The 12,688-nt window shown below is 43.3% G+C and overlaps 1 protein-coding gene across 2 annotated transcripts in view; it reads left to right on the forward strand.

Annotated features, from left to right (window-relative positions):
- RAB31 (RAB31, member RAS oncogene family) overlaps positions 1-10,336 on the forward strand; it is a 129,751-nt gene extending 119,415 nt beyond the window's left edge. For both annotated transcript variants that reach the window (XM_032875761.1, XM_032875762.1), the window contains exon 7: positions 6,827-10,336. In XM_032875761.1, the coding sequence (XP_032731652.1) occupies positions 6,827-6,924 (98 nt within the window). In that variant the 3' untranslated portion in view covers positions 6,925-10,336. The remainder of the gene's footprint in view (positions 1-6,826) is intronic.
- Positions 10,337-12,688: the final 2,352 nt, after the last annotated feature.

Consider the following 12,688-nt stretch of genomic DNA (forward strand, 5'->3'; position numbering starts at 1 on the left):
AAAAGGTTTGTCCAGGTCACAGAGCTGGTAAGTGAGTAGCCTGTACTAGAAGCCTGGCAGGACGCTCTGGAACTTCTAGTCTGTCTCACTGCTCATTGCCTATGGCAGCTTATGGTAACGTTATTAATGATGGTAAAAACAAACAAACAAAAAAAACAAAAAAACAAGAAAAAAAAACAGGAAATGACTTAATGGTCCAAAAGTTGGGAAATGTTTTTTTAAAAAAGCCATGCTCTCACCACTATAAACTAATGTTTAAAAACAATGATGTAAATCTGTATTTCCTGACGTGGAAAGGTAAATGGCTGACTGTGAAACAGGAGTTACGGACTGGTTTGTATAGTATCTTGATTTCGTAAAAATATGCACCATATAATATATATTGGTAAATAATACATTCTTCTGGGCGAGGGTTGGAAGGATACATAATACACTTAGAATGTTAACAGTGGTTGTTTCATGGTGGTGAGGTTCCAGGGAGCTAAAAAACAAAAACAGGCTTTATTTTGGAACATTTTTAAAACGCACACCAGTAAACCGAATAACCCAGTGAACCAGCATGCATGCATAACCAAGCTGTTTCATCTCTACGCCACACTCCCCCTCACCCCCCACCAGAATTATTTCGAAGGGAATTCCAGACATCATTTCATCTGTAAATGTTTTCAGAGTGTAACTTTTTTACATTATATGTTACTAAAATACAACACAATAAAAAAAGAATGTAATGTTTTTTATGTAGCAACAATTTCATTATTACTTTAGTAATAATAATGCTGTTATCCTATCAATATCACCAAATAGTCAGTGTTCAAATTTCCAAATGTCTCGTTTGTCCTAAATAGTTTCTCTGTTTGCATTTTACTGTTTGAATCAGGATGCAAATGAATTCCACACACAGTGATTAGTGGATATGTCTCTTAAGCCTCTCGTAAGCCAGAGAGTCCCTCTCCATCTTTCTCCCTTTGTTCCCTCATGTAATTTCTTTTTTCAAGAAATGAGATCAGTCCGTTGCCTAACACAGTATGGACTTTGCTGGGTGGGTTCCCGGGTTGCTCAGTAGTATTCCATTGCATAAGGAAAAATGTGTTAATTCGTTCACTTAACATTTGGGGTGTTTTCAGCTTTTGGCAATTTTAAGTAAGTTTGCTGTGAACATTCACATACGAGTCTGTGTGGATAACTACCTCGGCGTGGAATGGCTGGCTTATCTACTCGGTAATGTTTAACGTTTTAAGGGACTGCAAATAGTTTTCCAAAGTGTTTTTGGCATTTTATATTGCTGTCACAAATGTGGGAGAGCTCTAGTAGCTTCACATCCTCATCAACACTTGTTTTGGTCAGTTGATAAAATTGCAGTCATTCGGATGGGGTTTTGGTGGTATCTCCTTGTAATTTTAATGTTCATCTTCCTGGTGACTAATAATGTCTTCTTTTTTTTATGTGCTTACGTGCAATTCCTTTGTCTCTTTGGCGAAATGTTGTTTCAGATTTTGCCTGTTTCATGTTGAGTTGTTTGCTTTCGTATTATCGAATTTTTTATATATTCTGGATTCATGTGTTTTTATCAGGTATTTGTTTTTTTCGAGTATTTTCTCTCAGGCTGTGGCTTGCCTTTTCATTTTCTTGACAATGTCTTTTGAAGAGCGGAAATTCTTAATTTTTATGAAGTCTGTCTTGTTAGATTTTCCCCTTGTGGCAAGTGTTTTTTGTGTCTTATAATTTTTAAATGTTAAAATAGAAAAATGAAAGGGACGTGTCCATTCGAGGGAATATTATACAACAATAAAAAGAAATGAGCTATCAAGCCATGAAAGGACATGGTATAACATTAAATGTGTATTGCTAAGTGACAGAAGCCAATCAGAAAAGGCTATGTTATACTATATGATCCCAACTATGAGACATTCTAGAAAAGACAAACTTACAGGGACGGTGGAAGAGTCAGTGGTCACCAGAGGCTCATCGTAGGAAGGAGGGAGGGATGAACTGGGGAGCATAGAGGATTTTTAGGGCAGGGAAACCTTCTGTATGGTGTTGTAATGGAGGATGCCTAATATTATACATTTTATCAAAACCCAGACGATATACAACACCCAAGAATGAGCCCTAATATAAACTAAGGACTTCTGTTCATAATAATCAATGATGGCTCATCACTCATAATAAATCTTCCACAGCTGTGCTAGTCATTAAAACAGGGGAAGTTGGGGATGAGGATATTAGGAGATCTCTGTACTTTGTGCTCAGCTTTTTCTGTAAACCTACAACTGCTCCGTAAATAGATAAATAAATAAAGCCTATTCATTTAAAAAGAAAAATGAAAGAGATGCCCTTAAACAGTAAGGTTCAGTAATGATTTTAGAGTAACTTGAGCCCCTCCATATTGAAGACCTCTGGCATTTGGGACTAACAGCCCGTGGTGACCTCCCCATTCTTTCCTCTCTGTGGGCATCACCATGCCTTCAGCAACCTAGACATTGATCTTTGCTTTTCTTTGTCCCTCTCTTTGCTTTATGTGTCTCTCTGTCAGGTGTCTTCCCATAGTCCTTCCCATCTTTGTTTTCTGCTTCTTTTCCTGGCATCCAAATCAAGGCTCTCCTTGCCTGACTGGACTTCTTGCAGGCCTCGTAGCATCATTCATTCTGTGTCTCCTAAGCCATTCTGGTCCCAAAAGGAATGCTAGCTCATTTCTCAGGTCTAGACGCTAATGTTCAAGGTCATCTAGTAATTCCAGTATTATCTCCTCTACAGCAGCAAAAAGACAGTTCAGGGAATGACTCAAGTGGCATGCCCGGCCGCCTGCCCCCACTCCCGTTCTGTACTCTAAGGGCAGTGTTCCCTGATTGTGAGCCACTGCCGTGTTCCACAGAAAACCTCCCCTACCCCCAAATGAAGAAGCTTAAAGGCCATTATCAGGGGTAAATACTGCCAAGTCCTATTGGTCAGTTTACTAATTGGGATGGTTCAGAAAATCAGGATCAAGAAATAAAGTTACACAGCAACTACCACGCTTCTAATGCCCAACAGAAGGTAGCCGAGCCGAGTAAATCCAGACCTGCAGGGAAAGGGGAGAAGAGTACAAACAGCAGAAATCTCAGGGAGGCCTCCAGGCTCACACGGGGAATGGCCCATCCTCCACACAAGGAAAAAGAACAGCTGCAGCCAAGCTCGCTGTTTTATTTTTGTTGTGTGTGGAAGCACGACAGCCCTAGGTCCAGAGCCATGATCAAATTTATAGGCTTGGAATTTTTTTTTTTTTTTCACATATTGCATTCCCAAGGCATCATTTATAAAACCTGCTTTTTCTCAAGGCTGTCAACTTTCAGGAAAACTGAATTTCAAAAAAAAAAAAAAAAAAAAGTCCTTTAACTTTTTTCCCCAAGCAGAATCTTACACGGTTCCAACCTTATTAAAATAAACACCCTAACCTCGGATTTCGACCCCAGGATGACTTGTTATGGAGATTATGTACTCAAAGGATAGTTTGTAAGAGTAGAAACCTGCAGAAAATAATGCCCAGAGCCTTTCAGGTGTGTGTGTGTGTGTGTGTGTGTGTGTATTTGTCCTATTCTGTGCCTCTGTAATTAATACAGAGTCAATTGTGTGATCGCCTTGGTACAAAACGCCTTGGCCATTTTCCAGAACCATTCCTTTGTCTAAGTACACTTAACCTCTCTGTGAGTTCCAAATAACTCAGATCACAAGATCAGGGCTCGTTGTGTTTTCACAGCACTGGTGGCTTCCTTCTGGTTTAAAGGTGCTTGCCTCATTGTTATGACCGGTCTTCCTCCACCTCTGCCTTAAAGTGGAAGAGTTTCCTTTCTCCTCACTTTGAAGTGGGGATCCCAGATTGTGTTTTATAGAAGAGTAGGATGGGTCCCCATCCTAGTACCTGAACCTTGTCCCCAGGCAAACTCCACTTGAGACACCCCCCAGGACCTGTTCATCATCGATGATTCCTTCCATCTTGGTGAGAGCTGCAGATGATATGGCAGAGTGGCTGTCCGGTGACTTTCTCATGGGTCTTTTTATCAGTGAGGAAAGGCCATCTTAGAGATACTGAGTAGCTTGTCAAAGTTCACTAAACTGCAACACTGATTCTCAGATCTCAGAACCCTTGTACTAGAGGAGAAAAACAAAGTCTAAAGAAACTGCTGTAACTCCCTCTTTGAGAAACACATTGTACTAATAAGTGAGATTTTGAATATTCTGAAGAGAAACAGGACCGATCTGGTGTCGCTAAGAAGCCAGATTTGACAACTGATTCAAAAACACGGCTAACAGTTTAAAACAAATAAGAAAGGAGTCTTCGTGAGGTCTGACTTGGGTCTACTGGATCTTGCAACCTAAATATTGTCTTCCTTATTGTCCACAGAGGAGATAAGTGGGAGGCTGGAAAGAGGGAAGAGGACAGGCAGGGCAAGGAGGGTTGCCAGCACTCCCATTGTGCTTTCCATGTCCCCTTGATTTCTAGATTTTCACTTGATCTTTGTGACTTCAGTGTGTATCGTATGCAGAAACATTTGGTGTATTTGGCGTACGTTTCCTGGGAAAGATCTTACCACATGAAGCATGGAGAATGAGTGACAGATAGGAGGGCTAAAGGCATAACGTTCTTCCACAAACTTTTTTTAAAAAGATTTTATTTATTTATTTATTTGAGAGAGGGGGTGCGCACAAGCAGGTGGAGTGGCAGAGTGAAAGGGAGAAGCAGGCTCTCCACTGAGCAGGGAACCTGACGTGGGGCTCCATCCCAGAATCCTGGGATCATGACCTGAGCCAAAGGAAGACGCTCAACTGACTGAGCCACCCAGGCACCCCACTCTTTGGCTAACTCTAGAGCTAACAACACAATAAGAGCACAAAGTGGATGTTAGTATAGGATGTTGATTTTGAAATTGTGAAAACTACTTATCAGTGGACAGTACTTGTCTTTGTTAACTAGGGCCACAGTTTGCACCCATCAGAATTATAATTTTGTCCCAGAGCATTTTGGAGGCAAAAGCCAAAAGCCCCTGTTGGAGCAGCTAACACAGTCAGGAGACACCTGAGGTCTTACAGATTTAAATATTGATATAGTGTGATACCATCATCCCTCCAAAACACAGCCCCTGCTCTGGAGGAGTAAGTAGAACTCGATTGGCAAGATCAGACCTAAATAAATCAGCACTGGTAGTCGTTCCGAGCTTCCCCCTCTATTCATTGCTTAAGATTGACAAAGTAGAAGAGGCATTTTGTTTACTTCCTTTTAATTATGACTAATAAAAGAAATGCGGCATGTCCAAAAGAGGAAAGTACTGGTACTTCCGTTCTCATTTGCTTCTGGGTCAGGACTGAACTGCTTTGAGAACGATGAGTGACAGCTCTGCTTAGCTTTGTGCGCTTCCGGATAGTGGCCCGAATAGTGCCTTCAGAAATTGTTATAACCTTCTCATCTGCTTCATCATCAAATGAAGAGCTCTACCACTAATTTTGGATTTTGGGTAATCGCCAATAACCTTAACCTCTATGCCTGAGCTTTGATGAGTGCCCATGGCACCCAAGGTACACAGTGTACCATACCTTTGTCATTAACTATTTCTGCCCCTGGGGAAGATGTACCTCTCCCGGGATGATTTGACTCTCTGTATAGTCTGGTGGTAACCTCCACCTGCACTGAAGGTCTTTGTTTTTGGAACTAATTTCCCTTCCATTTCTAATGACTGGTTACTTAGTAAACTGATACACCGATGAGCTGATTTTAACAACCTTTATATTAGAGCTAGTGTTGCATGTCTTTTTATGGGGGATAGAAATGCAGCGGAGAGAGCAGACATGGTGCAGTGGGAAGGACACGGGCTTTGGGACCCATCAGAAAATCAAGATAATCAAAGAACTACCTGTGCCACTTTGCTGTGGACATGACCTACAGGCTATGACCTGAGCTCTCTGAGACTTAGTCAAATGACGACAACAGAAACCATCACACCGACCTCACAGCCTTATGTGAAGACAGTGCCCGGGAACATCTTTGAAAACTGTGAGGTCCTAAACACATATTCATTACTTCCAGATGCCACTGCCTTTTCCAAAGAAAGCTTTTTTGAGATAAAACTCACCTACTGTCCATTTCATCCATTTGAAGTGTACAATTCCATGGTTTTTAGTACATTTACAGAGCTGTTCATCAACACAGTTTTAGAATATCTCTATCATCTCAGAAACCATGTACCTTTTAGCTCCCCCTTCCCTACCCCCTAGGCTTGCCTTCTTAATTTGTACTTTGTGTTTATTTACGGAGACTCTAGGACAATTTTTTAAATTACATTAAAAAAAAATAAGCTGACTCGTGCACGGCAGGGTGGGGAATGGGGAGCTAAGTGTTAACAAATGGTATTACTAGGAAGATTATAGTTTTATTTGAAGAAGCAGAAAGATGAGTCTTCATGGTTACTACGGAAGCCCTGAGGCCATGAAGCAGCTCACGGCACTGGGGCCGACCCTTGGGAGGTAGCACCTGGGCTGATGCTGATGAACAAAAGGTGGGTGGGGACTTGCCCCTTTACTTAGGAGCGTGGGGTTCCAAATCCAGAGAAATTCGTGGTCAGGAAGCTGCTTTTACTTTACCTTCACTTTCCAAACAGAAGCTTGACTTCAGGCATCAGAGCGAGGAAGGAAGGAGGGATGGATGGAGGGAGGGAGGGATGAGGGAAAAGAGCCATTCCTGGCCCCTCCCACTTCCTGTATAACCCAAACTTTCAGTGGAGGTGTTGAAGCAGGGTGACAGTCTATATGTGGTGTCGACTGGAAAAAAGGAAATCAATACTGGCCTCCTCTTTTCCAGGTCGCCAGATCCCACCCTTGGACCCCCATGAGAATGGAAACAACGGAGCAATCAAACTTGGGAAGCAAACCACGCAAGCCGGCCGGCGGTGCTGCTGACCCATGGGCCATGGTCCGCTGTACTTGAAGAAGCCAGAGCCGACCTCCCATTCTCGGCGGCCTGGCACCCCACGTAGGGAGAAGAGAGATGCTGGCTTGGCATCCTGGAAGACCTGCCGTGATGGGGCAGGGAATGTCCCTGGAAAAGGCTTTTAGAACACTCCAGAAAAATCTGCCATACTGCCACAAAATGGCCTTTGTACATGAAATGCACATGAGAGGGAACAGATGTTAGGTAATAAGTATAGTTGAGTTTTTTGTTGTTGTTGTTAAAAACCTTAAGTTGCTTTTCAATTTGTATAGCAGTCTCACTGGCTTATCTGTGTGTGGGATTCTGAGGTGGCCTTTCCCTCCGACTTCCTGGGTTCCTCAGCCCAGTTCTGGCAAATTACCCAGTGCCACTGCCTCTGTTACCTGACCAGCCTTCACTGAAAGGTTCATTTCATTTCATTTACCTTTCAGTGGAGTGTAATTGAATCATCACTCAAGCTAGACACTTGAGCCATTATGAAAAGCAGAGAAAGATGTATTAGAAACTGTTGTCTACATCTTTGACTTCTACTTGATGCCTGTTTTTCTACATTTTGGTCATATATAAACAAACAAACCAGATCTGACTAAAATATTTCATGCAATTTTGGGCTTGGGAGGCCCAGTTTGAAAGAGTCATTTGAGTAGTTACCGTATAAATGGTGACAGATGTAGGATATAAATATTTTTCCAGAAACTGCCTGGGATACATCATCTCCAGAGTTATAAATTCCCACTCTCTTACAGAAGGTTAATTTACAGAGTAGGGTTTTACTAAGACAGTATGTCATGGTGTCATATCTAGGGGGAAAATTAACCGGAGGGTGTTTGAATCTAAATCACAGGGCAAACTTCTAATATTATCAATCAGTAGGTTATAGGAAAGCCAGCTGGAGGAAGCAATGGCACCTTAAGATTCGAGACACCCCTATCCCACCCCCACCCCTGGAAAATTACAAAACTGAAGAGAGTGTTTTAGAAGATGCCAAGCTTGGGCAGCTGGCGTTAGGACTCGCCAGAGGTCCAACCCTGGAATGCCTGTTAGCTGTGAGTAGACTTCCAGAAAACCTTCCGTTCTAGATTCCCCATCTGCTCAATTAATTAAAGGTGTCTGAATCTAATGGAAGGAAAGGGAAAGAAGACACAGAAGGGAAGAAAAGCTATTTCCACTAGAAATCCAAATCTTATTACCACTCTAACTTCCGTAAATACCTGGGATCAAGATGCAGTTGGTTTCCTAGTAGGGCTTATACTGGGGGCAAATTCCTAAAGGATGTTTGGATCCGTGCCTCCTGTGAGGACTAGGAAACTGTCAAGACTGGCTGGTCTCAGGAATGGTTAATCAGGCAGTGTGGGAACAGGGCCAGATGGTACCTTTTTTACTAGAAACATTCAAGGCCCAGCAAACATTAATAGAAAACCTATAACACAAAAGCCTGGAAAGAGATGGTGAGCCGACAAAAGACCTCAAGACTCCAGTAACTCAGTGTGATCCTCTCGAGGCTGTGCCCACCCTGCCCTTGATGGGTAGGAACACTGAGATCGCCATCAAGAAAAAGCTGGGGTCTTTGAGAGAGTCACAGCCAAGTTGACAATCATTTATGGGGACTGCGATCAAAAAAACAGGTGGAAATCAGAGATTTAGGGATTGTTCTTTTCTTTCTAGAAAAACAAGAATAGGTTGTCAATCGGATATCTCCACTGCTCCACTCAGCTTGCTAGAATAGTCTGACAATCGTAGGATGTGCAGGCCAGAAACACTTATTTTTGGTTCAAGAGTGCCTCTTAGCTCTCCGAGGCAGGCACTCAAAAACTCCAAGTGGCATTTGGGAAGTCTTGGCAGAGTCTTTTCCGGGCTTTTTAGGGTTCTCCCCACATTGTCAACTTCACTAGCAGCCGGCATGATGCTGCTTACAGGCCAAGGGATGACCATGCCTCTTCTGAAAGTTAAAAAATTGGGGCTGCAAATCGAATGACCTCTTTGCGGGGGACATGAAGCCTCATCGTGGAAGCTTTCCTCATCCAGCTGTCCCTGAGAACCAGGGCCTCTCTCTAGATAGCCACTCAGGATGCCCAGCTAGGGTGGGCCACGTCCCCGTGGGGTTCCCAGCCCTGGGCAGGGTCCTTAGTGACTGCGTCTTGCTTGCAAGAGCTGATGTTAATCACATGTTGGGAGCAACCCGCGAATAAGCCCGAGGTCTTATTTCAGGATCTCATTGAGGCTATGAAACACTCTTACCTTTCCGTACTGCCTTAACTCTTCCAGCCGGTCAGATGACAGTATGTTTATAATCACTACTCAGAGCAACTGGGGAAAAGAGTACACAGCACTTGGGCACACATGCATTCATAGAAACGTGGAGTCTCCTCTTCAGAGAGACGCTTCGGTCTCACCCGCAAGGAAGCTTCCTTCCTTCCTTTATTTTGCCTTGCAGTTACCTCCTGGCTGTTCTGATCATTGAACTCCAACCACGTAATACCACGTAAAGGCCTGGAAATGACTGTTGCTCCAGAATGTCAAGTAGTTTCATGTGATGTAAATCCTTCCCATCATTTTCCAAACTTTGCTTTTTTGCCCCCCTCCATTCTCTTTCCTTCCACGCACGTGTATATGTGTAAATAGGATTTTGTATTTGTGACACCGACATGTAATGCATTTCACTGGCTGAGCCTAGCTCGTGCCTATGTGATGTGCAGCATAGGCCTGGGTTCTCCTGGGGGTCATTTCCCCGTGGGAACCCCTAAGGTGGCGCTGGAGTCATGCGCACGCATTTTAGGTCGGTACGTAATTGACTTGCCATTTTATACTTGAAATGGTACATCAGGGTGCTCAGATGACGTTACCTTGCAGACTATAGAAGGTTGAAGGCCTGAAACTATTTCAGCCAACAGAAGGGCTGTGCCCCAAGGAGAACTGAATTCATGGGCTGAGGGAGGTTTGGATGATGGGAATAATTCCTTTACGATCAAGGACCATGGCGTATGCGGGCTGAAGCCGAGCTCCTCTTATGGGACTCCACTCGCTGCAATGCTTGCAGCCAGCTGAATTTCAAGCTAGCTTAGAAACTAAAGGGCTCTGAGCTGTATTCAGATCCATTCGGCATCCAGTCTACTTTTTCAGCCATCCTTGTTGAAAGCAGACCCAGGGATCCAATGTCCGTGCTCTGTCGCGAAAACCGTTCCTTTCTCTCGTGTTTCTATAAAGGGCTTCTGGCTGGGCTGGACCCAGTTCTCACGTATAGAAGATGCTGCTGCAGACAATTAGGACCTTTCCACCTTGTATTCTATAGCAAGGCGCTGCCTTCAACACCACCCCATTGTGTATGTTATTGGGGTTTAACACACACTGATTTGTACTAATAAATATTGTACGTTTCACCAAGTTGGTCTTTTTCTTATAATGTTCAGTAGGATCATTTTTTTAAAAAATCGCAGTTACTCAGAATAAAGCAAGGTGATCCCCAGAGATAATCGTACATACTACATACAGAGACATGTGTGGGGGCTGTTCCCTGGCGCTGTTTGCAATAGCAAAATGCCTTCCCCTAAGGAAATCAGTAATAAAATGTGTCACAGCCACATGATGAAAACCATAGGGTAATTAAAATGAATGCAGGATCTCTCATGCACCAACGACGTATCTCAAAACACGCAGGGGTACATACTGCCCACCCCCAAGGAAGCCACTCTCCTAGTGGCCTGTGTGAATGGAACCTCAGGAGCTATGCAGTGCACAGCCTGAGCAACAGAGCTGTGGCCTGAATGAGCGAATAAAACAAGTTGAAGAAGTACAGAAGCACACACATTTACACAAAAACAATCATGTATGTTGCTGAATGTGAGTGTGTAAAAGGGAATTAGAAGGCAAAACATCAACTTCCATGATAGCACTCACCTGTGGGGAGGCAGCAGCAAGTAGACAGGATCAGGGAGGGGAACAAAGGGCATTTAACTGGCAGTAACTGGTATTTATTTCATGATAGAAAAATCTGAAGCCAATATGACAAAATGAGAGCATTTGGTAATTTCAAGGTATGTGCTTCATTAGTCAATGCATTTTGCCATATTAAGTTATTTCAAAGAGAGGAGGCTATGGAAACAAGCGATGAAGGATGAAGCTGACATCGTAAATGTGCTAGAAAGAATTCAGAAGTGTAGTTGCCAGCTTCATGCTCTTAGTAAATTTTACCAGGCTGACTTGGCGCATCCTTTTGTCATCCCAGCTACTCCCGCCTGCCCACTGACACGCGCAGACTTTCTCTCGCACACCTGTGCGTCTTGTACTTCTGTGCATCCTTGATGTGTAGATGGACCTGGAAGAGTGTGTAGAGGGAGGAAGGCAGGGCCTCGTGTTCTCAGCATTCAAATCACCCCGTGCGGAGAAGCCACTTGCAGTACATAATCAAACAAGAAACAAAATAAAAATCATCCTCTCCAAGAGACCCGGTATTCCGATTTTGTGAGAACACAAGCCTTTCTTTTGCATCTCCTGGGAAGTGGTTACCTATTTACGGCAAGATGGGGAAATGTTTTAGAACAGCCCAATGGATTGTTGGATTTAGCCAGCCCAGCCTTCCTTGTCAGTAGCATTCTATATAGCTGCTCCCGCCTCTCCTCTGTCCCTCCGTCCTGCTCCGTCCCAGCTGGAGGGTTTATTTTGTAGGACCCAGGGTCTGAGGAATTGTGCACTGAGGCACCTCACACGTTTTTACAAAACAACTCTGGTTGACTTATGGGCTCTGGAAAAAACACGGCAAAAAGCCCAGAGCTTTATTCAGCTTGACCAGTGAGGACTGCCTGTGACTGTCCTAAGTAGTCATTAAACATTTCCTGCTCAGGCAAGTGCTGTCCCAAGAGCTAGGCTTGCCGGTCAGAAGATGCTAATTTCATGAACATCCGTGTCCAGGAGCGACTTCTCCAAAGTTTCGAGAACACAGCCCCGTCTGGTTCCACTGGCTTCTGGTACACCTGTGAAGCATCCTTTTCTCCATCCCAGTGTTTATGGAGACACCAGACAGAGAATCCCAAGCATTGGTTGGCATACTGAAGATGGGCGCTCTTGTACATGCTGGTCAGAGCGCAAATCCACTATCTTTCTAGAAAGTGGCTTGATAACATGTATCTGAGACGTTTGAAAAGACTACATCCTGTGACCCATGAATCCTGGTTTTCTATTTGTAGGAATTATTGTGTGTGCTTGTGTGTGTATATATATGGGTATATATGTATATGTCATACATATAATACACATACACATTACCTATTACTGAATACATATTCAACCAGAACTTAGTGTCTTAAAACCACGAATACCTGGGTCTTACGGTTTTCAGGGGCAGGATTTGGGAACAGTTTATCGGGGTGGCTCCTGTGTGAGGTCTTTAACAGGTGAATTGGGGATGTCGATTGGTTGTAGCGACTGAAGACTTGACCGCCTCCCTCACGAGGCTCTTGACAGGACCTCCCATTTCCTTGTCCTGGTGGGGGGCTCTCTCCATACCCTGCTCAAGTGACATCATGTCATGTGAGCTGGCTAGCGTGGATTTATTAATTAGTGACACGCACATGCTAACGTGTTTGTCCCAGTATCATTTATAATAATGAAAGCCTGGGATAATCCAAATGATCTATGATAGGAAGTTAACTAAAAATAAAAAAATAAATTAAATAAAAGATTAAATAAATAAATTATAATAGAACCACAAAATAGAATATCATAATCATTAAAAATTAC

Source organism: Lontra canadensis, unplaced genomic scaffold (assembly GCF_010015895.1).
Source record: "Lontra canadensis isolate GAN:19392208 unplaced genomic scaffold, GSC_riverotter_1.0 scaffold57, whole genome shotgun sequence".
Taxonomy (NCBI): Eukaryota; Metazoa; Chordata; class Mammalia; order Carnivora; family Mustelidae; genus Lontra; species Lontra canadensis.